Below are 25,883 nucleotides of genomic sequence, written 5' to 3'. Positions count from 1 at the left end.
GCATTCTAATACATAAATTGACGCAGCTGGATAACTTTCCTACCCTCCGTGAGCGTCTACATAAAGGGACAGCTGGCTCAGATAGCTGGCTCTCCGATCCAGAACATCAGAGAGATAACTTACAAAAAGTGTGAGCACTACGAGGTTCTTTGTTACATCACCCATCCTATGGTACAGCTGTAAGGGCGTCAAATCGTTCTCCATTCTTATGTTTCGCTCTTCTTCATATGTACATTAATCACGTCACATATGTTACTTGTTATTATTTCAGATTCTTTACGTATCTCATTGTATGCATCATTGTACGCATCTTTCCGCTGATATATATATATATATATATATATATATATATATATATATATATATATATATATATATATATATATATATCTGCCTTTTACATGTCCTGTAATGCATTATATATGTCTCCTTATGCCTGATAACAAACACAACTTCTGTATGGATGCAGCGGGGGGCCTCAGGTCGCCCGCTACCTTTCCGTCCGCTTTCCTCATTATAAACACCTGTTGAGAATAATAAAGATTTACGGGCTGCTCTCAGAGCAAGAGCCCGTGCTGGCACTAGGCCAGCTAAATCTGAAACAGCAACAACATAATAAAGAACCAGTCTTTCACTTCTGACATTTCTTGAACCTTACACAGCGATTAAGGTAGGATAAGTAATTGAATTCTGTAAATGTGTCCACCGAGGTTTAATTGTGTTATTTCAAACTGGTAGTAAATATTTAAAGTGAATTTCTTTTCTATTCGAGTGTGGTAACTGATATTCTGAATAACGTAACGAAGTCTGTGTTGGCTCCATGTGTGCTGTGTAATTCGTATTACTATTTGTGACATTATTTAGCTAAGAGAATTCCATTGTGATTATACATACATTTGTGATGAGTGTTTATATGTAAATAATTGTGTAAATAAAGTAGTTTATAAGTCAACATTTTAAAAACTGTTGTCTCATTGAGCCTTCCCTAGATTGTAGACGTTCTCATCATCCTTCGCAACCCTATAACTAATAACATCAGCAAGAAACAGTGCGTTGTGATTAGATTTCGCAACAGAATGTTTAGAACGATTTATTTACATGTCTATGTATATAGTATTGTACTAATTGTTTGGTATAAATCAAAACTTATTCCTTTTCTTGTTAAAGATTATATTGTTATTTATTTATATGCATATAGATCACTGATCATTCAATAAGAGAATAGTTTTTATCATAAAGTTGTACTTGACTTTTTATATATCATATATATATATATATATATATATATATATATATATATATATATATATATATATATATATATATTAAAGGTAATACCACCAAGGAAAGTAACACAACAGAGTGGTGCTAGGCCTTTCGACTTACTGTCTTTTACTTAGCAGACTGCTAAGTAAAGGACAGTAAGTCAGAAGGCCTAGCACCACCCATTGCTTCACTTTCCTTCGTGGTATATATATATATATATATATATATATATATATATATATATATATATATATATATATATATATATATATATATATATAAAATATAAAGAGCCCATAAAAATAACAAAATGTAGAAAGTAAATGCTGTATTTCAGAGACCAACTGTCTCTCTCATCAGGCAAATAGTGGAGGAGAAAAAGTTACAGAAAAGTGTTATTTATACCCGAAGAGCCATAGGACAGCCATCATGCCACTCCAGTTGACAATTTCTCTTTAATTTTCTTAATCACTGGCTGGAGGAAGATTTGATCTATAATATCTGAATCCCAGGCACCTTTTGAAAAGTTCACTATTTGCCTGATGAGAGATAGTTGGTCTCTGAAATATAGCATTTACTTTCTACATTTTGGAATTTCTATGGGCTCCTTATGTTTGATGGAATTCTGTTTCAACAGGAAATATTTCACATTTATATATATATATATATATATATATATATATATATATATATATATATATATATATATATATATATATATATATATATATATATATATATATATATATATATATATATATATATATATATATATATATATATATACTGTATATATATGTATGTATGTATGTATAACTGAATCACGAAAATATGTAACGTGATTGATATATAAATAAAGATAAAATCCATGAAGGGAAGGGAAATACTGGAGTGCTGCAAGGCCTTTCGACTGTCTGTCGTCCTTTACTTAGTAGACTGAAGAAATATAAAAGAAAGTTTACAAAGAAAGCTCATATAAATAACAGATGGGGATTACAAAGGAAAAAATATGTACCTGGAATCCAACACAACTGAAGAATTATTAGAACTGTCAAAACAGGGTTAAATATTTAAGAGGTTTTACAAAGGATTAGAATCAACCGTTCAGAAGCAGGGATAGGGCAATTAAAAGATTATACAAGGGGGTGACTGACCACCAAAAAATATTAGTACAACAAAAAGATTCTCTTTTTTTGTAAACAATAACAATTTTTGCAAGATGATTTAATATAATTTCTATTTTTACAAATAAAAATTATATCAAACATACGAATACATAGAAAATATATATAAGGTAACTAATTTGTAATTAAGTTAGTGATTTTATCTTTCAGGTCATTCTTGAACATTTTCTAATACAGGGGTCCAAATAATTCATGCCAGGGCTAAGGTTAAAATTACAGCTGGAAGTAAGCTGGATAATAGTGGACTCCAAAAGATTTCTTGAAGGGAAATCTTTCAATCTGGCAATTACTTGTGAGAGAGGTGCAAAATAATGAGCAGGAAGACAAGTACTGCTGGTTTATTGATGTTGTTGTTTCAGATTTACCTGGCCTTGTGCCAGCACGGGCTCTTGCTCTGAGAGCAGCCCGTAACTCTATGTTGATGATGAGTCTGTGAGATGGGTAAGGTTTATTGATGTTGTTGTTTTAGATTTAGCTGGCCTTGTGCCAGCATGGGCTCTTGCTCCTAGAGCAGCCCGTAAAAGGTTTATTGATTGTTGTTGTTGTTTTAGATTTAGCTGGCCTTGTGCCAGCACGGGGCTCTTGCTTCTAGAGCAGCCCGTAACTATATGTTGATGATGAGTCTTGAGATGGGTGTTAATGAAAACTTTATTATGATACATGAAAGTGATTTTGGTGGGGTGGTTTATTGATGAAGCGACCCGCTTATAAATGGACGTCTCATGTATACACAGAGACCGCGGGTACAAAAATTTACAAGTGACCTGAGGTCAAACTATTTCTCTACACAAAACAGGACAGGTACATACAGAAAACATGATGATTAACAATAGCTGGTTAGACATAAAAGTGCTCTGACACATATACGTGGTACAAGGGCAAATGAACAGGTAATAAATATATAATTCACAATAATGATAATAAGATTGTGTTCGTCCGACCTTAGGTCGCATGTGAAGGCACTGCAGAAAACGGGATGTTCATCATAGAGAACCAGTTGAGCGGGGACTTTACACACTGAACTTTCAATCTAATTTATCCTTTGAGAATGTTCGCTTAAATGAATGAATATAGCATTGGATGTTTGTTCAGTTTTGACTGAATACTTATATTGCTTAATATGTACATCTAAATCTTTGCTAGATTGGCCAATATAAAAAAAGGGGGCAGTCCAAACATGGAATTTTATATGTTATGTTGTTGTTTTCTTTTGGGCTATTTTTTTTATTAACATTGCTTTTAGTGTGTTATTATAGGAAAAACGAGGTTGACATTAAAAGATTTTAACAGTGGTTTTATGTTTTCAAAACCACTAAAATAAGGCAAGCTAAGAATGTTCTTAGGGGTTTCTTTCTCCATGTTACTTTCACTATAAAATTTTTTTGGGGGCTTTATTATAACAAATATCTAGTATATGTGAAGGATAACATAAATCTGTCCCTATTTTTCTTATGTATTCAATTTTTTTATCCAAATACTGGGGACTGACAATGCGCAAAGCTCGTAAAAACATAGAAGAAAAAATATTTATATTTTGATTTTAAGGTGATGGCCTGAATAAAAATGGACATAAGTCAAGTTGTTGGTTGGTGTCCTCTAAATACTGAATTTGCATTGAAATGGTTCTCTGTCTATTAAAACACCTAAGAAAGGGAGGCAATTGTCTCTTTCTAATTCTAAAGTAAACTTATCTATACCACTTTAAAGGAGTATAAATGATATTAGGTAAATATCGTTTTTCAAAGAATTCCATACAGGCTACAAGTTTGAGAGGAGTAGGGATAAAGGGTTGCCCATTGCCATACCAAATATTTGTTGGTAAAATTCACCATTGGATATAAACTTACAATCACAAATGCGCAACCTAGTGAGTGAAATAATATGACTTACAGGCAGAGGTAATTCATGATGGTTTAGTTCATTACTAAGATACTCTAAAATAGAATCTACAGGGACTTTAGTAAAAAGAGAACAAACATCAAAACTAACGAATCTATCAGTGGGGCAAAAAGTGATTTTGTTTAATTTATCAACTAAATCTAGACAATTATATACGTGAGAATCGGAGATAGTTCCGAGTAAAGGGGACAAGAGCTTGGTAATATATTTTGAAAGTATATATGATATTGAGCCAACAGTACTGGTAACAGGCCGCATAGGATTATTTTCTGTGTGTGTTTTTACCAATCCATACAAGTAGGGTAACGAGGGAAATTTCACTGACGACTGACCTATTAGTTCTTTTTTATCTTTAAGGATTTTTTCCACTGTGCTGTTGAAATTTTTTATGACTTGATCAAGGGGACTTTTTATTGGTTTTTGCCCTCCAGGAGGGTTTGCATACGTGATATGTAGTCAGCTTTATCTAAAATTACATTACTATTCGACTTATCAAAACTGGACAAACATCCAATGCTATATTCATTCATTTAAGTGAACACTCTCAAAGGATAAATTGGACTGAAAGTTCAATGATTGTCAGACTGAAACATTTCTCTTCAAGAAATCTTTTGGAGTCCACTATTTTCCAGCTTACTTCCAGCTGTAATTTTAACCTTAGCCCTGGCATGTATTATTTGGACCCCTGCATTAGAAAATGTTCAAGAATGACTTAAAAGATAAAACCACTGACTTAATTACAAATGAGTTACCTTATGTTTAATACAATTTTTATTTGTAAAAATTTTCGTCTTGCAAAAATTGTTATTGTTTACAAAAAAAAAGATAATTATTTTGTTGCACTAATATTTTTTGGTGGTCAGTCACCCCCCTGTATAATCTTTTAATTGGCCTGTCCCTGCTTCTGAACGGTTGATCCTAATCCTTTGTAAAACCTCTTAAACATTTAACCCTGTTTTGACAGTTTTACTAATTCTTCAACTGTGTTGGATTTCAGGTACATATTTTTTCCTTTGTAATCCCCATCTGTCATTTATATGAGCTTTCTTTGTAAATTTACTTTTATATTTCTTCAGTCTGCTAAGTAAAGGACGACAGACAGTCGAAAGGCCTCTCAGCACTCCAGTGTTTCCCTTTTCTTCGTGGATTTTATCTTATATATATATATATATATATATATATATATATATATATATATATATATATATATATATATATATATATATATATATATATATATATATTAGTGATTATTGGGAAAAAATTTTCACTTCACATCAAGCAATATGTCAGATTTTTATTTTTTTTGTTAAAAGAGAATATACAACTATTATTATATGCATGTAGATTGCAACTGCTTAATAAAGAAATGAATTCTTTTGATCAAATTTTAATTGGCTTTCCAGTATTTGAGATGTATACAGGCCTCAACAGACTCAGAACAACATTGCGAAATATACAGTAATGTTTAATTTACCCATAATAAAGTAACATCACATTATGATAATTAAACGACAGGAAAAAAAATGTGCTGCCTTAGTGTTTCGTCCTTGCAGCACAGCGTTGAGAGGATATTTCAATATGGCCTCTGAGGTCTCACACTTGGCAGGGCGATCTCCATCTAATGTTATTGAATCTCTATGACTGTATCCCTCCCACACCCCCCAACGAGCTAGTGGCTGAGCCTCAAGTGTCATTCCTGTTTGTAAACATTCCAAAGTACGAAATCTGTCCAGCGTTGCGTTTGGTTGAGTTCGAAAGGTCCCGGTCGAAGCCATGTCATAATTATGTCCTCGGATAAGGTACAACTCAGTGACATTGTATTGAATTGAAATAATAATCAACTTCTGTTCATTTTCAGTCCTGTACGAATGCTCGTAGGCTTATTCCGTATTATTATGGTCAATTCCAACTTCAAAGCATAATAGCATTTCGGAGCCGATTTGAACCTTTTTGACGTTTCTTTCTTGCAGAGTTGAGTGGCTTGGAGATGCTGGACCCCTTACCCTGTGTCCTGTACGCTAGTTTGGCTGTGGGGGCCACTCTGGAAAAGTGGGGTTTTTCGGTGGGGGGGGGAAACAAAATGAGTGATTTCGAAAAAGTAAAACTATATAGTAGCTCCGCGGCGGCGACTGCCTTCTAACTTGACTTTTTCTACAGTTTTTTGGTTGCAAATTATGGATTTACCTTGAATTTTTGGCACTCGAGTGTAATTGACCTGTAATTAACCCGTGGGTAATTCTAAGCCGGCTGTCTGCGGTGAGCTAGACTATGGCAGTTGACGTTTTCCTATGTTATTTTACTTCCTTTACAAGAATTCAAAGTAATATTTTGTCGGCCGACTGTAACTAAACTGTAATTGACCTTTGAAGACTACACAACTTGAATTACCTAACGCGGGGCAGGTCTAAGCTGGCATTCTGCGGCAAACCCCCCCCCCCTCCATGGCTAATACGGCAAAATTGTAACCAGTAAACTCCCCTAAAAATGCCAACCTAACGTACCCCAGAGATGTTTACTGGTTACAATTTTGCTGTGTTAGCTAAAGAGGGCTGGTAGGGCTTGCCGTAGAATGCCGGCTTAGACCTGCCCCGTGTTCGGCAATTCAAGTCGTGTAGTCTTCAAAGGTCAATTACAGTTTAGCTACAGTCGGCTGACAAAATATTACTTGAAATTCTTGTAACGCAAGTAAAATAACATAGAAAAACGCCAAGTGCCACGGTCAAGCTCACCGCGGACAGCCGGCTTAGAATTAAATCCGCCCAACAGAGCACAGCTACGTCTGTTTCAAACGGTTCATATCCCGTCCGGCAAGTGCAGTAACTTGTTAACGTATGGGTACCCAACGCCCCCCCCCCAGCCAATACCCCTCAGCCAATACTAAACATGGCGAGGGACATTCCATTTGGGCGACAACAAAAAGATGCACCGCCAGTATTAGAACCCCGAAAAGTGTAGAAAAAACCAGTTGAAAAGGTAAAACAGGTGTGGAGCTAATATATATAATTACCCTAACCTAGTGCACTGGGTCTTTACCTGCCTTGGGGGGTTTTGCCCCCCCTGGAACCCCATGTAGCTCGGGTAACTTGACATTTGGCGCTATAAATTGAGACAAATAGCATTGCAACCTAACCTGGTAATTTTAAGCGTTAGCTCCGCACCTGTTTTTACCTTGGAAACTGGTTTTTTCTATACTTTTAGGGCTTCTGATACTGGCGGTGGGTTTGTTTGTTGTCGGCCAAATGCAATATCCCTTTGCCACGTTTAGTACTGGCCCGCGGGGGGTGGGGTTACCCAAACGTTAACAAGTTATTGCACTTGCCGGAAGGGATATGAACCATTCGAAACAGACGTAGCCGTGCTCTGTCTTGTGAAGATCGCCAGTGGAAACCCCTTGTTGGATGGACTTCAGGGGTTAATTACAGGTCAGTTACATTTGTCCGACAAAAATTGAAGGGAAATCCATAATTAGCAACCAAAAAACTAGAAAATGTCAAGTTAGAAGGTAGTCGCCGCCACGGAGCTACTACTTGGTTCTACCCCTAACCTTATCATACTTAACCAAAATTAAGGCACTGGTCCCCAACCTTGAGGGGAGGGAGGTTAAAAATAATTGTTCCGACACGATATACAAACTGTCGGCCCTTCACATTAGGAATTACTTTCAGCGTAGGCTGGAAACGGCCTTTGAACTTTTGAACAAAGTGGTTAGGCAGTTATCTACCGTCTGGGAGGTGGGAGTACCGTCTGCTTGGATGCAAACATTCCAATTTGCTTTCGGCCGTCGTAGACTGCGGACGTTGTTTCTCTTGCTCTCTGCCCGACTGTCGAGCTTTTCCCAGTGGAAACTTTCCTTTTTTTGTTTCAAGTATGAATGTTGATTAAGCCCTGGAAGCCCTCATACCCCCAGCGTGTGTGTCCAGGGGTGGGAGGCAAAAAATGACATACTTTTAGATCTAGTGTTGACACGGACCCACACACCCTCTGCCCCCACTTGCAGGGGATGTGTGTGTTCACGTGCTTCGCCTTGTAGCGAGTGTTGTTCCTGGTCTCCCGAGCAGTGGAGGAAGTTTGAAGGGAGGAGACGCTACCGTAGGAAACCCGCCAAGGAATCGTCTGAGGGTAACACGCCCCCGACGACTCCTGTGGTGGCTGATCCGTCGGGATCATTTCTCCCTCCCAGCAAGCTTCCCCTTCTGGCTGCCTCTCCCTCGGGTGAGGACTCCCCCTCCCCTTGCTTGTTCGTTTCATTGAATGTGGAAGGCCTGCTAGCTCTCCTCTCCAAGGCGCCGAGAGAGATTCCCCCCCGGCCCAACCTGCTGTGTCAACCCCACGTGAGCGGTACCACCAGGCAGTGCAGTCCCTGTGTCGTCACTGTTGGAGGTTATCCACCATCTCCTGCAAGCGAGAGGCTTTTCGCTTCGCGCAGCAACGGAGATGGCCGGGTACCTCAGACGATCCTCTGCAGCAGTATACCAGGGGAAGTGGTCCGTCTTCTGTGGTTGGTGTCTTGGACGGGGTATCTCTCCAGTCAGAGCTACTGTTCAGCAGGTCTCAGACTTCCTCGTCTTCCTTCACCGAGAGAAGCTTCTCTCCGTTTCAGCTGTAAAAGGCTATCACGTTGCACTCAGCCTAGTCTTGCAGCTGAAAGGAGTAGACATCTCTTCCTCCTTCGAGATTTCCCTACTGATGAGAAGCTTCAAAAGGTCTTGCCCACCCAGGGATCTCAGGCCCCCCTGCGTGGGATGTGACTCTCATTCTAAGGAGCCTGACTCGTGCATCCTACGAGCCTTTACGAGAGTCGTCAGACAGAGGTCTGACCGTCAAGACCGTCTTCCTGCTTGCCCTGGCATCGGCGAAGAGAGATGGTGAACTACATGGACTTTCCTTCAGTGTTAAACACTCAAGGGGATGGGGATCAGTTACGCTTGATTTCATCCCGGATTTTGTGGTGAAGACTCAGAATCCTTTGGTCTCTGATGCACAGTTCGAGTCCTTCACGATCCCTTCCCTAGAGGACTTTGTAGGTAATGAACCAGACGAGATGCTACGTGTCCTGTTAGAGTGCTGCGGCGTTATCTGAAGAGGACTTGACGTCTCCGGCCTGAGTGTCAACAACTCTTCATTAGTACTGGCTCGACCAAGAAAGAAGTGTCCAAGAACACGATCTCTTTCTGGCTTCGTGAGACAATAAGGAGAGCGTATTCTACTGCTGCAGAAGACTACACTGGTACACTTCGCCCAAGAGCTCACGAGGTCCGCAGCATTGGTCCGTCCCTCGCATTCTGGAAGAACATGTCGGTTCTGCAGGTGCTGAAGGCATGTGTGTGTTTCCAACAGACCACCTTCACCTCCTTCTACCTCCGGGATGTTGCTCACAAGTCCTTGGACACTTTTTCCTTGGGTCCTGTGGTGGCTGCTCAACAAGTTGTGTAGCTTACCCAGCTCCTCTAACAGGACAGGTTGCATCTCGCCTAAGATGTACGGTTGTGATTGGGAGAATGAATGTGGAGTGACTGGCCTCTCTTCTTTCTCCCCATCCTGGCTCTCATCCCACGGGCAGAGAGCGTACGTGCCGTTACATGCTGGATCTGGCGGTCGATGCAGGTAAGCACCCAATGGGAGCTCCTGTTCTATTTTCTGTTCAGGTTTATAGAAACAATCCCTCTCCTTTCCCTTGCAAGGGAGGGGGAAGGAGACCATGACAATAAGACAAACCCAATGCTTGTGATTTCCTTAATGTCACCAACTCCAAGTTCTTCCTAGCCTACTTTGCATGAACTGACATTTCCTCTTTCACGCAAAGGGACCCAGAAGTCTGACAATTGATCTCACATTTCTTATAACCTGGTCATTTTGTCAGAGGCAGTTTTCCCTTCCTCGCTCTATCAACCAGGAAGGGAAGACAAGGTGTGGTGAACTCCAGTCAGTTCACTGAGACTCACTCAGATTCCTCCCTCCAACCAGTGAGTCTTCCTAATGTAAAGGATTGACGGTTTGTATATTGTGTCAGAACAAATCACAGTTTTTAAAAGTAAATTATATTTTTCCTAACTATAAAACCTGAGGTCCTTTACATTACATTTCATGCCCACCTCATGCCACCCCTCAATCTGATACCTTGACCGAAAGGCAAATTGGGATGTTTACATCCGGGCAGGTGGTACCCCCGCCTCCTGGACGGTAGTTAACTGCCTAACCACCTTGTTCGAAAGTTCAACAGCTGGGTCCAGCTAAGCTGAAAGTAATTCCTAAGGTAGACCTGGGTTTGTATAGTTAGGAAAAATACAATTTACTTTTAAAAAATTGTGATATTCTTTTGGATTAGTATTTGATACTTGCTTAAACTGGAAAGCCCACAGCATACGTGAAACCTAAATGTAAAAGAGCATTAAATCTGATTAAAAAACTATCAAACACTACTTGGGGAGCTGATAGACATACCCTTACTTTACTGTGTAAAACAACAGTTTTGTTCATGAGACTTACCTGTCAGATATATATATAGCTGTATTCTCCGAAGTCCGACAGAATTTCAAAATTCACGGCACACGCAGTGGCCGGGCAGGTGGTTAGTACCCATTCCTGCCGCTGGGAGGCGGGTATCAGGAACCATTCCCATTTTCTATTCAGATTTTCTCTGTCGCCGGACTGTCAACACCTGTTGTCAGTTCCTCTGCCATTTGGATTTCGAAATTTGTTGTCACTTAAGTATTTTGGTTGTTTTTGGTATTCGACTGGATCTGTGACTTGGCATACGCTCTTTGTGGACCGTTTTTATTTTGCTTTTGACTTTTCTTATAATTAAGATGTCTTACCTCTAGCTATCGAGTCTGTAGCTTGGGTGAATGTAAGGTGAGGCTATCGAAGACTTCGATAGTTCCTCACACTTTGTGTATGATATGTAAGGGTGTTCAATGCTCTATGATAATCGGTATAATGAATGTGAGGGATTATCTGAGGGTGAGTGGAAGAAATATGAAGCCTATTTGCTTAAATTGGAGCGTGATAGGTTGAGGAGATCTTCCTACTAGAGTGCATCCTTAGATGGACAGTCAGGGTTTTCTCCTACTAGTAACCCTGTAGTAAATATTAGTACTAACCCTGTAGTATGTTGCTGCAGAAGGTAATACCCTGGCTCTCGTGTTGGAGTCAATGCGTGCTCTTGAAACTAAAGTGAATGCAATTCAAACGCAAAGTATTAGTGCTAGTGCCCCTAGTGTTGTGGAGGGGGCGTCAGATCGGCCCTATAATGCCTCTAGGCCTGGACCTCTGTCGAACTCCCAGGACCAGGGAGGGGGCATGTCGAAAGCCGCATGAGGGTTACGGGGGCTTCCCACCGATCTGGCGTCCCTTCGGCAGGTCCTGATGACGCTACCCAGGCTGCCAGGGATCGTGCACAGGCACGCATCCTGAAGGATTGCTTCTCGTCCTCCGACACGTCCTCCCCGCCTCGGGGTTGGACTCTCGCCCTCTTAAGAGAAGCTTAGAGGAGAGGACGCTTCACGTCCTCTTCCTCTAGACGTTTGTGCTCTTCCCCGAAAGTTGCTTGGATATTCCTCCTGCAGAAGAGAATAAAGTGTTTTTCGGATGATGACACTCTACTCGACCCCCTGTCGCGCTAAGGCAAGGGCTAGAGCTTCTTCCCCTGTGAGAAGGAAGTATACGTCTCTTGCCCCTCTCCTTCTCTCAGGTTCAGCCCTTCTCCCGAGAGAGTTGCTTCTCCATCGCGTCAAATTTTGTTGGGTTTGCAACAACAGCTGGATGCTCTCATGAACCTTTCAAGATTCGAAACTGCCTGTTAAGAGGTACAGACCTTCACCTTCGTCTCCTGCTCGTCTTCCTCGTCTGCTAGATGTTTTGGGGCTTCTCGTCTGTCGTCTAGAGAGAGTGTTTAGTGGCTTCCTAATCGTCTTCCCCGATTTGAGGTGTTGGACTTTTCTCTTGACACGCGCCAGGAGCGCGTGTCTTGCTCTTCTTCGCGCTTCTCACGCTTCACGCCTCACCTTGGCGCGCGCGCCTCACCTTGGCGCGGCGCGCCCAGCCATGACGCTTCGCGCGCGCCACGCTGTGACTCTCTTCTAGTCTTGCCACGGAGCCTCTCGCGCGTCACGCCATGACGCCCGCGCTCGCCTCGCCGTATAGCTTCAAAGTCTTCTTGTGTTGACGCCGCTCCAGTTGTTACATCATGACGCACAACTACCCGCTTCAACATCTGATGTCCTTCATAAATTTAGCCAGACTTCTTCAGTACATATACGCGGGAGTTTGGAACGATACAGAGAACTTCTTTCACATCTCTTTCGATGACAGCCTTTGGATGAAGAGAAACATCTTTTTATGTTTCTTCTTCCTCTGATTATCAGACTCTGGCTATTTTACTTAAGGATCTGTTTCTGAGACTTTTCAACCGGAACTACTCTCTCCACTCACTCAAGAGTTGTCTTTGTCGGAAGAACAAGGACTCTGGCTTTTATGAAGATGAAAGTCTTTATCTACCAAAAGGCATCTGATTAAAGACTCTGGATTGGATGGCTGCCAGGACAGAGAAAAACCAAGGAAAGACTCTCTTCCAGTTGCTTTGCCTCCTTCACGTTTGTCTGACAAAGCAGGCATTTGGTATCAGACAGGGGAGCACATTGGAAATCAAAATTTTCTCAAGGGGACTTTGCAATCCTAGTCATCATGAAGATCCCCTTGTCTTCTTTTTAAGGTTTCTTGGACTCTGACAGTTGAGATGGACCACCATTTTAAAGGCCTCTTCAAGACTTTTGAGGTAATTTAATGATATTGGACTGGTGTGGTAAGTTTTGAACACAAAGGCTACTAATCCAGTTTCCATTAGTCTGGGGAGCTGTCCAGTGAAACTACAGGGTGCATGGACAAGGCAGTCAGTCAGTAGCAGATGGCTTGACTGAAGAACTGCGCTCTCAGTTTCAGCGGTTCTTTTGAAAAGAGAGCTTTGTTTTGCTATTTCATTTAGTGAAGTCTGTTTTCACCAGCGCAGAAGAGTCTATTTTTGGCTTTTCATTATGTCATAAAAACATCAAACCCAGACGGCAAGTTAAAATAAATACCAGCCTTCAAAAAAGGCAACGTTTTTCTCAAGACCTTCTTTCAGGTCTTCAAACTGCATCCCTTCATAACATCATCGTCCTCTTCTTTTCCTCAGTTGGCTAAGAAGAAGCTAGCCCTTGCGTAACAAAGGGGCTTCCATGGGAAGCAACACGAGACCCGCACCACGAGAGGAGAGTTTTTCCCGAAGGAATGTCACTTCCAAGAGAGGTAGCAAGTGACTCCTTTCATCTCCAGACACCCTTTGCAACCAGGCTTCATTTTGCACAAGCCTGGAAAGAGTGAGGGGCAGACGTTTGGTCCCTCCTACTGTTAGAGAGAGGTTACTTGATTCCCTTCCTGTCTCCTCCTCCTTTGTTTTTGTTTCCCAACTGCCTTCCTGTCAAACAGAAAATTTGTTTGACCTGCTCGAACAGATGTTCGAGCGGAGAGCAGTGGAACAGGTCTTGGACTCGGTGTTCCCCGGGATTTTACTACAGATTGTTTCTAGTCCCAAAACTTTCAGTAGGCTGGAGACCCGTCTTGGACGTCAACAGGTCGAACAACTTGGTCCGGAAGGAAAAGTTCAAGATGGAGACCTCGCAGTCAATACTAGGAGCCCTTCATCCCGGGGATTGGATGGTATCTTTGGATCTCCAAGATACTTATCTTCACGCCCCAATTCATCCACGTTCGATGAAGTATCTCAGGTTGTCTTGGGGACTAGACGTACCAGTTCAGGGCTCTCTGCTTTGGACTCTGCACAACGGCCATACCACGTTGAAAACACCGCTTCTCGTCCGATCAGCGAAGTTAAGCAACGTTGGGTCTGGTCAGTACTTGGATGGTTGACCGCCTGGGAACACCAGATGCTGTTGGCGTCACATTTTGCTCCGAGGGTGTTTACACGTCTCATGAAAAACGTTGCGATGCAGTTGCACCTGTCGCACGTCAGGATCTCACTCTACTTGGACGACTGGTTGATTCGGCGTCGTCGAAGCGAAGTGAAGGTATCTGGAGGACCTTCAGTTGACTCTGCAACTCGTGAAGTCCCTGGGACTTCTGGTCTGTGGAAAAGTCGCAGCTGATCCCCTCACTGTCCATTGTGTCTGGGAATTCAGATCTATTCAGCGGCTTTTATAGCGTCTCCGTCGCAAGAACGGCAACTTCTATGTACGAAAAAGTCTCGGCCTTCTTGGAAAAGGAAACATGCTAGGTGAAGGAAGGAATGAGTCTGCTGGGGACCATTTCCTCGCTGGAGAAGTTTGTTTTCTGGGGAGTCTGCATCTCAGGCCTCTTCAGTTCTTTTTGTTGGAGAACTGGCAAAGCAAGGAAGACTTGAAAGAGGAATTGAGAATTCTTCCTTCTATAAAGAGGATCTGTAGTGGTGGCTCGATCCAACGAAATTGCAGAAAGGGATCTCCCTCAAGCTTCTGAACCCCAACCTAGTGTTGTTTTTCCGACGGGTCGTCAACAGGTTGGGGGCAACACTAGAGGAGAGGAAGTGTTAGGAACCTGGAGAGAGGAACAGGTGTCCTGGCACATCAACTTCAAAGATTTGGCGGCTATCTTTTAGCTCTCCAATTCTTCGAGGTCCAAGTTTGCAATCGTGTAGTTCTAGCGGACAACTCGGCACATTACTACACTCTTGTTCCCTGTTCAGCCTTGCAAGAGAGATTATTCTTTGAGCCTATGCTCGCAACATTTCGATTCTCACAAGTTTTGTTGCAGGGGTCGAAAATGTTCGAGCAGACCTGCTCTGTTGGCGCCATCAACTCCTGCCGAAGGAATGGACCCTTCATCAGGAGGTTTGCCAAGATTTTTGGAAATTTTGGGGTCGCCATCTTGTGGATATTTTCACGACCTCAAGAACAGTCAAAAATCGAGGCTCCTCTATAAAGCTCATCTGTACTCGACCCTGGGGCAGTTGCGATAATTTCTGATGCTCTTCCTGGGATTGGACGGGAATAGATGTTTCGACCGCCTGGGATTGACGGGAATTTTCCCGTTCTCAAAATTCTGGGAGAAGTCATACGCAAGTTCGCGGCCTCACAAGGGACGAGGATGACTCTCATCCCCACGTTTTGGCCTTGAACCACTGGTTCTCGGAGTTTCTCTTCTGGTTGGTAGACGTTCCGAGGACCCTTCCTATGAGAGCAGACCTGCTCATACAAACCCACTTCACGAGATATCTTCAAATCTCCCGCTCTGAACCTGACTGCTTTCAGACTATCGAAAATTGGTCAGAGCGAAGGGGTTTTTCTGGCCAGGTGGCACGGGCCATCGCTAGAGCCAGAAGTTCTTCATCTAACAGGATATATCTAGCGAAGTGAGCAACCTTCAAGGTTGGTGTAGAAAGAAGGGCTTTTCCTCTTCCTCTATCACTGTGAGCCAGGTTGCGGATTTTCTCCTTTACTTAAGAGAAAAACTCGATATAGCAGTTCCGACTATCAAGTGTTATCGGAGCATGCTTTCGACTGTTTTCAGACACAGAGGATTAGATTTGTCTGACAATAAGGACCTCCACAATCTTACGAGCTCTTTCAAGACGTCCAAGGTTCCTCAGCTAATTCCTCCTACTTGGAACTTGGACGTAGGTTCAAGTTTTTGATGTTTAGTCCTTTTGAGCCTCTCCACTCTGCATCTCTTAAGGATGTTACTCGAAAAACGGCATTCCTCACGGCTCTGGCGACGGTGAAGAGAGTGAGCGAAGTTCAAGGCCGTCATGTGGGCTTCAAGGAACACGATGCTGTCTACTCTTTAAGCCCTAAGTTCTTGGCTAAGAATGAAAGGCCTTCTAACCCTTCGCCTAGACACTTTGAAATTAAAGGTTTAGCAGACCTTATTGGACAGGAACCTGAGGGAGTTCTATGTCCGGTTAGAGCTCTCAAGTACTACCTTGAAAGAACCCAGGACACTCGTGGTCCCTCGGATAATTTATGGTGTTCTGTGAGGCAACCAGTTAAACCTATGTCGAAGAATGCACTGGCATTCTTCATTAGGGACGTCATTAAGGACGCACACTCTAGTTGTGACGACTCCAACTTCAAGTTGTTGAGAGTTAACGCTCACGAGGTGAGGACAGTTGCTACCTCCATGGCGTTCCAGAAAAATATGGTACTCAGTGACATTCTCAGTGCCACATTTTGGCGAAACAATTCGGTGTTTGCCTCACACTCTTGGCGAGATGTTTAGGTAGCATACGAAAATTGCTTTTCGCTGGGACCATACATTGCTGCTTCAGCAACTTGGGGACAGGGGGTAACTCTGATCCTGTCCCTTTTTAATTGTGTTTTTATGGTTGTTGGGTCGACTACTGGAGGCAGTCTTCCCAATCCTTTGCAAACTAACGCTTTAGGTGTTGGTTAGGTGGTTAGTAATGCTCTTTTGTCCTCTTTGTATGGTCTATGATCTAGTCACATTGTGGTCACGCCCCCTTTGACAGATCATCTAGAAGTCGCCAGCTATATAGGTCACTACCTCGCTGGGGTCTCTAGTAAAGCAGAAGCAGACTAGAGTGACAGTAACCACTCAGTCAGCTACGCTATCAGATAAGGAACCAAAATAATTTTACCAATAAATTGGTTTTTTCCTAATTCTTGGCTGTCTCTACCCCCCTCCAAAGGTGGTATTCAGCTATATATATATCTGACAGGTAAGTCTCATGAACAAAATGATATTTTAATGATAAAATAAAGTTTGTTCATACTTACCTGGCAGATATATATATTCATATTGCCCTCCCTCCTCCCCTCAGGAGTCAGTGGCGTTAGAAAATCTGAATAGAAAATGGGAATGGTTCCTGATACCCGCCTCCCAGCGGCGGGAATGGGTACTAACCACCTGCCCAACCACTGCGTGTGCCGCGAATTTTGAAATTCTGTCGGACTTCGGAGAATACAGCTATATATATATCTGCCAGGTAAGTATGAACAAACTTTATTTTATCATTAAAATATCATGTTGTCTATCATTGATTATGGAAGTGAAATATGTGGCTCAGCATCAGACACAGTGCTGAAAACGTTAGACCCAGTTCATAATGAAGGCTTTAGAATATGTTCAGGAACCTTTATGTAAGGATTATCTCTCTCGTTTTTCTGTTTTGTATGATTTTTAGTCTTTCTCTTCTTACCTTGGTTTCTTCTCGATGTGTCCTTCAGATCGCTTTACGTATGATGTGCTATCTTCTTTATTGTTTTTATTTTAAGTATGGATATCTCTCAGAAAGGCGTATAGAGACGAGATCGGTAATTTCTTCACTTTATTTAGTATATAGTATTATAAGGATCAGTACAAAATTAACAAGTTACAATGATAGAAAACGAATCACTCTTGACTCAGTCTCTATGGGGAACACTGAGCGAGGGGAGACGTACTCTCCTTGAAGGACACAGTTCTGAACTCCTCTCTCCTCGTCGTTCTCAGCTTGTTGAACCCCTAGAAAACTTGTTATCTGCAATCTCCACCTCCTTCTAGCCTTATTGGAAGGATTAATCAGCAAGGCCTCCCCTTCAAGTAGCTGATTGGAAGGACTGTGGTGGGTGTGATTCAAATCTCTCCTTAGAGGACTTGATTGGAGGTGATCTCAGGAGGGTGTGTGAAAGACCCCTCCCAAGTATTATTGATTGGAGGTCAAAGAAGTACATCACTTGGGCCAACCCCCAAATTCCTGGAACTTCCACGAAAACGCCTCCCTGAGAAGGCGGGGCTATAGAACCAGCTGCTGTAAGCATTTAGGCTGTGCTGACTCATGAATTGGTTAGCTTAATCGCAAGGCCATTATTTCTCACTTTTACGACTGTTTTTATGGCTTGAACACGATATACTGCTTATGGTTCCTGCCTCGATCAGCGTATTGATAACACGATACAACAACAGCTTTTGGGCGTTATCACTGTGTTCTTTGCCTCTCTCTTTATTCTTATTTCTCTCTCCTTTTCTCTCCTAACTTTTTCTCTTTTCTATCTCTCTCTCTCTTTTCTATCTAATTTCCCTATCTATTCTACACCACAACATTTAGATCATCACCAATGTCATCTTTACAAGTTGAATATGGTGAACTACCTCTCTCTCTCCATAGAGAGTTAGTAACAATGAAGAAAGAGTGCTCTGAAAATTTAGACAAATGATTCTCCAACCAAAAAATTATTTGGATCAAGAGATGTATTTATAAACAGTCATCCACATCCTTTCCCAATTAGAGCTAGAATATTGTTTGAGTCGCTGAATATAAATATACAGTTACCTTTAATAGTAAAATTACCTCCTCTGTGGATAATGAGTAAAATGAAAATTTGTACACTTAAATATTTATAAAAAATTATTCATATACCCCAAAACACCGTAGACAGCATACAGTAGAACATATAATCCGAAAAGGTCCACATTACGCAATATACACCGACGGATCTAAGTCATAGTACGGAGTGGGATATACTGCAGTCTCCCAGGACAAAACGTTTCAGTTCTCTCTACCAGATAATGCTTCAGTATTTACAGCTGAGTGATGTGCAATAGCATCAGCCTTAAAAATGATTAAAGAAACCTCATTTAATAATTTTGGATTTATAGCGACCCCAGAAGCACTATAGAAGCCATTCAAAGTTTCAATCCAAAAAAATGATATTGTACAACAAATTAAGTTTTCACTCCATGAATTGTATAATAAGGATTAAAGGAAATGAAGAGGTTGATAAAGCAGCTAAAAAGAATGACAAGAACTAAGGTAAACATCCCTATTAGTGACTATTTAGGATATATAAAAACAATCATTGTAAATGGCAAAATATATTGAATGAAGAACATGAAAATAGTAAATTAAAACATAAAATCCAATGTTGGAAAATGGAGTTCATCATATCAGAGGGAGAGACACACACAAGTAATTATGACGCGTCTTTGAATAGGCCATGCTCGTTTGACACATGGACCCTTAATGAACAGTCCACATGGCCCTCCTCCCAAATGCTCAGATTGCAAAGTGTTGATAACAGTCAAACATATATTGTGTGAATGTCCAAAATATATTCTGCAGTGATTTTCAAATTTTGGAAGTAGATTAATGAAGGAAATTTTGTCAGAATCTTCTACATTTTCAGTAATACCAATTGTAATGTTCAGGAGGAGCTGTGATTTAATTAATAAAATATAAAAACAAGTAAATAATAAAAACACAAAAATCTGTATGGTGTCTAATGAATTTTAATTAACTAAATTATAAAATGTTGCTTAACTTATTTTGAATTTTAACCCTTTAACGCCAAAGCCCTATTTTTCAAAAACGTCTCCCGTATCCCGCGGCCTCCGAGAGGTAGCGCGAAGCGGAAAAAAAGTTTTTCAAAAAATTACAGCACGCTTAGTTTTCAAGATTAAGAGTTCATTTTTGGCTCCTTTTTCTCATTGCCTGAAGTTTAGTATGCAACCATCAGAAATAAAAAAATATCATTATCATATATAAATATTGGAATATATGACAAATAAAAAAAAAAACTCGTATTTAATTGTATACAAATTGCGCTGTAAGGAAAACGGTTGAAGCTAATGAGTTAATTTTTTTAGTTGTATCGTACACTAAATTGCGATGATTTTGGTATATAACAGATTGTAAAACGATTAAAGCAACACAGAGAAAATATTATCACAAAATGATGCATGAATTCGTAACACGCGGACGTAAAAAAAAGTTTTTTTCAAAAATTCACCAAAAATCAAAATACTGTATTGTGCTAGAGACTTCCCAATTGTGCCAAAATGAAGGAAATTGATTGAATATTACTAGGCTGTAAGTTTTTTAGCTTACAATTGCATTTTTAACCATTTCGATCGAGTTAAAGTTGACGAAGGTTGATTTTTTTCTATTTATCGTTATTTCGATGTAAATATTAAAAACTGTGAAGAGCTAAAGGAATGATATATTTTTGTTGTATTCTACATGAAATTGCGCACATTTTGATGTATAACACTTTATGTAACGAATAATATGAAACGGCGAAAAAATTATGGCAAGCTGACGCAAGAAATGACAGGATTTTCAGCGGAGTCCGTGCGGGAGGAGCGAAGGAAATTTTTTTTTTTTCAAAAATTCACCAAAAATCTAAATATTGTGCTAGAGACTTTCCGTTTGTTGCAAAATGAAGGTAAATGATTGATTGTTACTCGAATGTAATAATTATGGCTTACGGATGCGTTTTTTCGATCATTTCGGTCGAGTCAGAGTTGACCGAATGTTAAAATTTTGTCAGTTATCATGATTTTAATGAAATTATTAAAAACTGTGAAGAGCTAAATGAATGACATATTTTTTGTTGTATTCTACATGAAATTGCATACATTTTGATGTATAACAATTTATATAACGAATAATATGAAATGGCGAAAAAATTACGGCAAGCTGGCGCAAGAAATGACAGGATTTTCAGCGGAGTCATGTGAGCGAAGGAAAATTTTTTTCAAAATTCACCAAAAATCTAAATAATGTGCTAGAGACTTTCTGTTTGTTGCAAAATGAAGGTAAATGATTGATTGTTACTCGAATGTAATAATTATGGCTTACGGATCGTTTTTCGATCATTTCGGTCGAATCAAAGTTGACCGAATGTTAAAATTTTTGTCAGTTATCGTGATTTCGATGTAAATATTAAAAAACTGTGAAGAGCTAAAGGAATGATATATTTTTTGTTGTATTCTACATGAAATTGCGCACATTTTGATGTATAACACTTTATGTAACGAATAATATGAAATGGTGAAAAATTACGGCAAGCTGACGCAAGAAATGACAGGATTTTCAGCGGATTATGCATGCTCTTTAAGGAAAATCTTTTTTTTTCAAAAATTCACCAAAAATCTAAATAATGTGCTAGAGACTTTCCGTTTGTTGCAAAATGAAGGTAAATGATTGATTGTTACTTGAATGTAATAATTATGGCTTACGGATGCGTTTTTCTATCATTTCGGTCGAATCAAAGTTGACCGAATGTTGAAATTTTGTCAGTTATCATGATTTCGATGTAAATATTAAAAAACTGTGAAGAGCTAAAGGAATGATATATTTTTTGTTGTATTCTACATGAAATTGCACACATTTTGATGTATAACACTTTATGTAACGAATAATATGAAATGACGAAAAAATTACAGCAAGCTGACGCAAGAAATGACAGGATTTTCAGCGGAGTTCAGCAGCTTATGAGCGAATGAATTTTTTTTTTTTCAAAAATTCACCAAAATTCTAAATATTGTGCTTGAGACTTTCCGTTTGTTGTAAAATGAAGGTAAATGATTGATTGTTACTCGAATGTAATAATTATGGCTTGTGGATGCGTTTTCCGATCATTTCGGTCGAGTCAAAGTTGACCGAATGTTAATATTTTGTCAGTTATCATGATTTCGATGTAAATATTAAAAAACTGTGAAGAGCTAAAGGAATGATATATTTTTTGTTGTATTCTACATGAAATTGCGCACATTTTGATGTATAACACTTTATGTAACGAATAATATGAAACGGCGAATGAAAAATTACGGCAAGCTGACGCAAGAAATGACAGGATTTTCAGCGGAGTTCGCGCGTGCATGGAGCGGAGGAAAATTTTTTAAATTCACCAAAATTCTAAATATTGTGCTAGAGATTTTCCGTTTGTTGCAAAATGAAGGTAAATGATTGATTGTTACTCGAATGTAATAATTATGGCTTACGGATGCGTTTTTCGATCATTTCGGTCGAAGTCAAAGTTGACCGAATGTTAAAATTCACTTTGGTTGCTGGGTCCTTCTCCAGCATCCCAGTCTAAAACTCGCCTCACACGCTCACTTCTGACAGGCAGCATGCGCCTTTCACGGTCCTGACGCCTTTGTGACATATCTACAAACGTCCTGTTGCAGCACGAATACGCAAACACTCGCCAAAGTTCTGCAAAACACGCTCGTCAAAATATTGCTCCCGCAAGGTCCGATGCTGATGCTATCTGGCGTGAGTAGGAGGGAATTCGGCGCATGCGGCGTCTGGGTGACGCTCAAAAACAACACAACACCTGGATCCGTGAACTCCCAGCATCCGCCAAGGCGTGTGATTTGAAATCTTCCGCAAACTAGGCCTATAATTATTTTTCTGTGAATATTTAAAAAAAGCATTTTCAGTTGACGTTTGCAACGTCCACTCGGCATTCGACAGACAATTTTTGATGACGTTTAAAACGTCCAACAGGCGTTTAAGGGTTAATATACTTTTTTGGTGAGTACAGTATATGTGGAAAAATTAATATACATGTATTTATTGCGTGTTTGTGTTCCAGTATGAGAGAGTATGCTTTTGTGCAGTTTTTAATTTCATTTTCATTCATCCATCACCATAGCAAATGACCTATTTGGTCCCAGTGCTAGGCCTCTGGCTTAGACCTGTCATTTCATCCAAATCCTTTGGGCCAGCCCGATGAGAGCTGATAGTCAGCTCAGTGGTCTGGTTAAACTGTTTTAATATAATAATAATAATAATAATTTATGCTAAGTTCAGTGGCCTTGTTTCACTTGTATATTTTTGTTTTTCAGCATCAGTGGATTTGTAGTGTTTTCTTTTATTATGCCCAGTGTCTTTCTGGCAGTGTACGCATTGATTTATTAGCCACCATTTTTGAGGTTTATAGTCAGCCATTTCTTCCATGACTAGTATACATTGTTTTAACTATGGTTATTGTTATTCTATTTTAGTACTGCCATGTTTTTCAGCATAGTTATGTTATATCATTAATTTGCTTTTTAGCATTAGTAATATTCAAGTGAGTGTTATTGTAACATTACTACTGAGATGTTTTTCTTTTGGATATTTTCAATTGCACTAATGTTTATTGTAGTATTAGTGTTGCCAGTACCATAACAAAACAGTAGGTCTAATGGGTGAGGTCTGTTAATCTCAGTTTTTTTTTTTTATAGCAATACAGCATCACAACTCTGATATGCCATCTTAATGTCAGCCTTGTGGAGGTCTTCCCTCTTTATATCCTAGGAAATCTGTATCTGTATTTGAGCATCCCTAAATATCTCATTATTTTTGCATAATGATGCAGCTTCTGTGCAAAATGTTTATAGTACAGTGTTTGAGTTCTGCACCTAAACTGGTGCTGACATTACTTAGTTTTTACAGCATTCTAGATTTGTCATAGATTTTTCAGCTGACTGGTTATCTTTATTTTTTAGCGTGTGTTTAGTCTAAATGGTCCTCATGGCCCTGGAGGAGTTTTCTTCACTTGGCAGAAGGCTTCCGGAGGTTTCCTGGCCACAACAGGTTATAATCAAGTTGTAAACATTTATGATCGCCATGGAACTCTACGGGAACAGATTCACCTTCCGGGGTAGGAATTTTGAGTTTTTGTTTTTTTATACAGAAAGGCTTTATTCTTGCAGTAATCAGAGAGATTTCTATCTTGAATTCAGAAAATTTTGCATTTGCTTCTAATGAATTTAACAAACAAAATGGCTCCAAGTTCTTGGCTACCTGTGATTAGGCAGGGGATGCTAAGAATCTCTGCACAGAATAACAAATAAAAAGAAAATTGTTCCGACACAATATACAAACCGTCGATCCTGTACAGTAGGAATACTTTCAGTGAAGCTGGAAATGGCCATTGAACTTTCAAACTACCATCCAGGAGGAAGGAGTCCCGCCTGCCCGGATGTAAACATTCCAGTTTGCTTTCAGCTGTCGATGGGAGCAGATGTGTTTTCTTCGCTCTCTGCCCAGACTTCTGTTGAGCTGCCTTTTCCCAGTGGGATCTTTTTCTTGTTGGTTTGTGCTTTAATTATGAAAGCCCTTTATAAACCCCATAAATCCTCCTTCTCCCAGCATGTGTCCTGGGGTTGGCGGTAAGAAATGTAATAGCTTTCGCTCTAGTGTTGACATGGACCCACACTCCCTTTGCTCTTCCTGCAGGGGGCATGTGTTCATGTACTTCACCTTGTGCTGAGTGTTGCTCCTGGTCGGCCAAGCAATGGGTGAAGTTTGAGGGGAAGAGACAGTACCGAAGGAAGCCCGCCAGGGTGTCATGTGAGGGTTACATGCCCCCGATGACTCTCTTGGTGACTGACCCGTCGGGATCGTTTCTCTCTCCCGGCAAGCTTCCCCTTCTTGCTGCCTCTCCTTTGGGTGAGGACTCCCCTTCATCTTCTGCTCTTGCTTCGTCGGGTGGCAAAGGTCGTGGGGGAGCGGACAATCAGGACATCCTCTCTGGGGCCTCTCCTCATTCCTGGCGGGTTGTGGGGGGGACTTTTCCCCTGGAGCGACTGAAGTCTCCCTTTATTGACCCGACTTTGTCTTCAGGTATGGCAGTAGAGACTTCTCTCGTTGGGCAGGCTCCAGACCTCGCTTCTACCTAGCTTCACCTGGGTCTGCCTGGCGGCCCGTCTCTGGAGGGTCTGCTGTCTCACCTGTCTGGCGCGCCAGTGGTGACCCGCTACAGCTACTATGTGCACCGTCACCATGACTGCTTTCGTACACAAGTGGGGCAGTATGATGGGAACAGATTTGGAGGTTATTAAATGAAACTCGACTCCCCTTAACCTAATTTACTACTGTAATACTACAGTGGCCATAAAAAATAACCTTAATATGGCTAATAAATCTTAATCTACAGTACAGAAACTTACCTAAACTTATCACTATAGTGCCTTAAAACTTATTCTACTTAGCCTTAATCCTATAGTTCCCCACACTTCTATCAAAAGAACCTTAACCTAATTAATTACCTTAAATATAAGTTTAGTAAACATGACCATCATACAGTCTCAAGCACTTCTGGTTCAAAATAAATGTCACATACTCTTGCTTCCCAATGTTTTTCACATAAGTAAGTTCTGATAATCTCCAATCACAAGAGCAAATACTTTTATGGGAAAGTACACAACCATCAATTGAGCCATGAGTTTAGCAGACTGTTTATGACCCAAGTCAACAGCAGTGTATGAGGGACCAATTAAATTATATCCGTCTAGCTTTTCCACTGTTCGGAGACGTTCTCCCACACTGTAATCCTGGTCACTCCAGCACCTACTCCTTATGCTCACAGGGCCTCTGGCTCCTTAACAACTGAAATGACACTTTGCCCCTAGTTCACATATGTAGTGCCTCCAGCCAAGTGCAGTTTATATTGCTACCTTAACCTTGAAGGTTTCTGGACCCTCAAAACTGAAGGATCATTCTTATCCAGAGCATTACAAACACAGTTCAGTTGAAGGGGAGCTCCTCCTATTTTTACATACTCGTTCAAGCAAACACCTCATTGGGGGTGAACTGCAAGTAAGAAAAGTAAAATTAACGATTAATTAAACAGTCATACACCAACAACACATTCATAAACAACATATACACAAACAATAAACTTAATAAGAAAACAAAAAAAAAATCAAACAAAAATAAAAAAAAGTCACAACAAACAAAACAGAACAATTAATTCATACAAACATCTTTCATCATGCAAACCCAAACTT

At 40.4% G+C, this 25,883-nt stretch overlaps 1 protein-coding gene and 1 non-coding gene across 2 annotated transcripts in view; both read left to right on the top strand.

The window, feature by feature from the left end:
* Window positions 1-6,036: 6,036 nt before the first annotated feature.
* Oseg6 (intraflagellar transport protein Oseg6) overlaps window positions 6,037-25,883 on the top strand; it is a 458,610-nt gene continuing 438,763 nt past the window's right edge. Inside the window, 2 exon segments of the mRNA XM_067096238.1 lie at window positions 6,037-6,151; window positions 23,598-23,752. Of these exon segments, the coding sequence (XP_066952339.1) occupies window positions 6,137-6,151; window positions 23,598-23,752 (170 nt within the window). The 5' untranslated portion in view covers window positions 6,037-6,136.
* Window positions 14,166-14,284, top strand: LOC136834009 (5S ribosomal RNA). Its single transcript, XR_010851643.1, has one exon. It is a non-coding gene; the product is annotated as a 5S ribosomal RNA (ribosomal RNA).

This window comes from Macrobrachium rosenbergii, chromosome 52 (genome assembly GCF_040412425.1).
Source record: "Macrobrachium rosenbergii isolate ZJJX-2024 chromosome 52, ASM4041242v1, whole genome shotgun sequence".
NCBI lineage: Eukaryota > Metazoa > Arthropoda > Malacostraca > Decapoda > Palaemonidae > Macrobrachium > Macrobrachium rosenbergii.
This window is presented reverse-complemented; position numbering and strand designations above follow the sequence as displayed.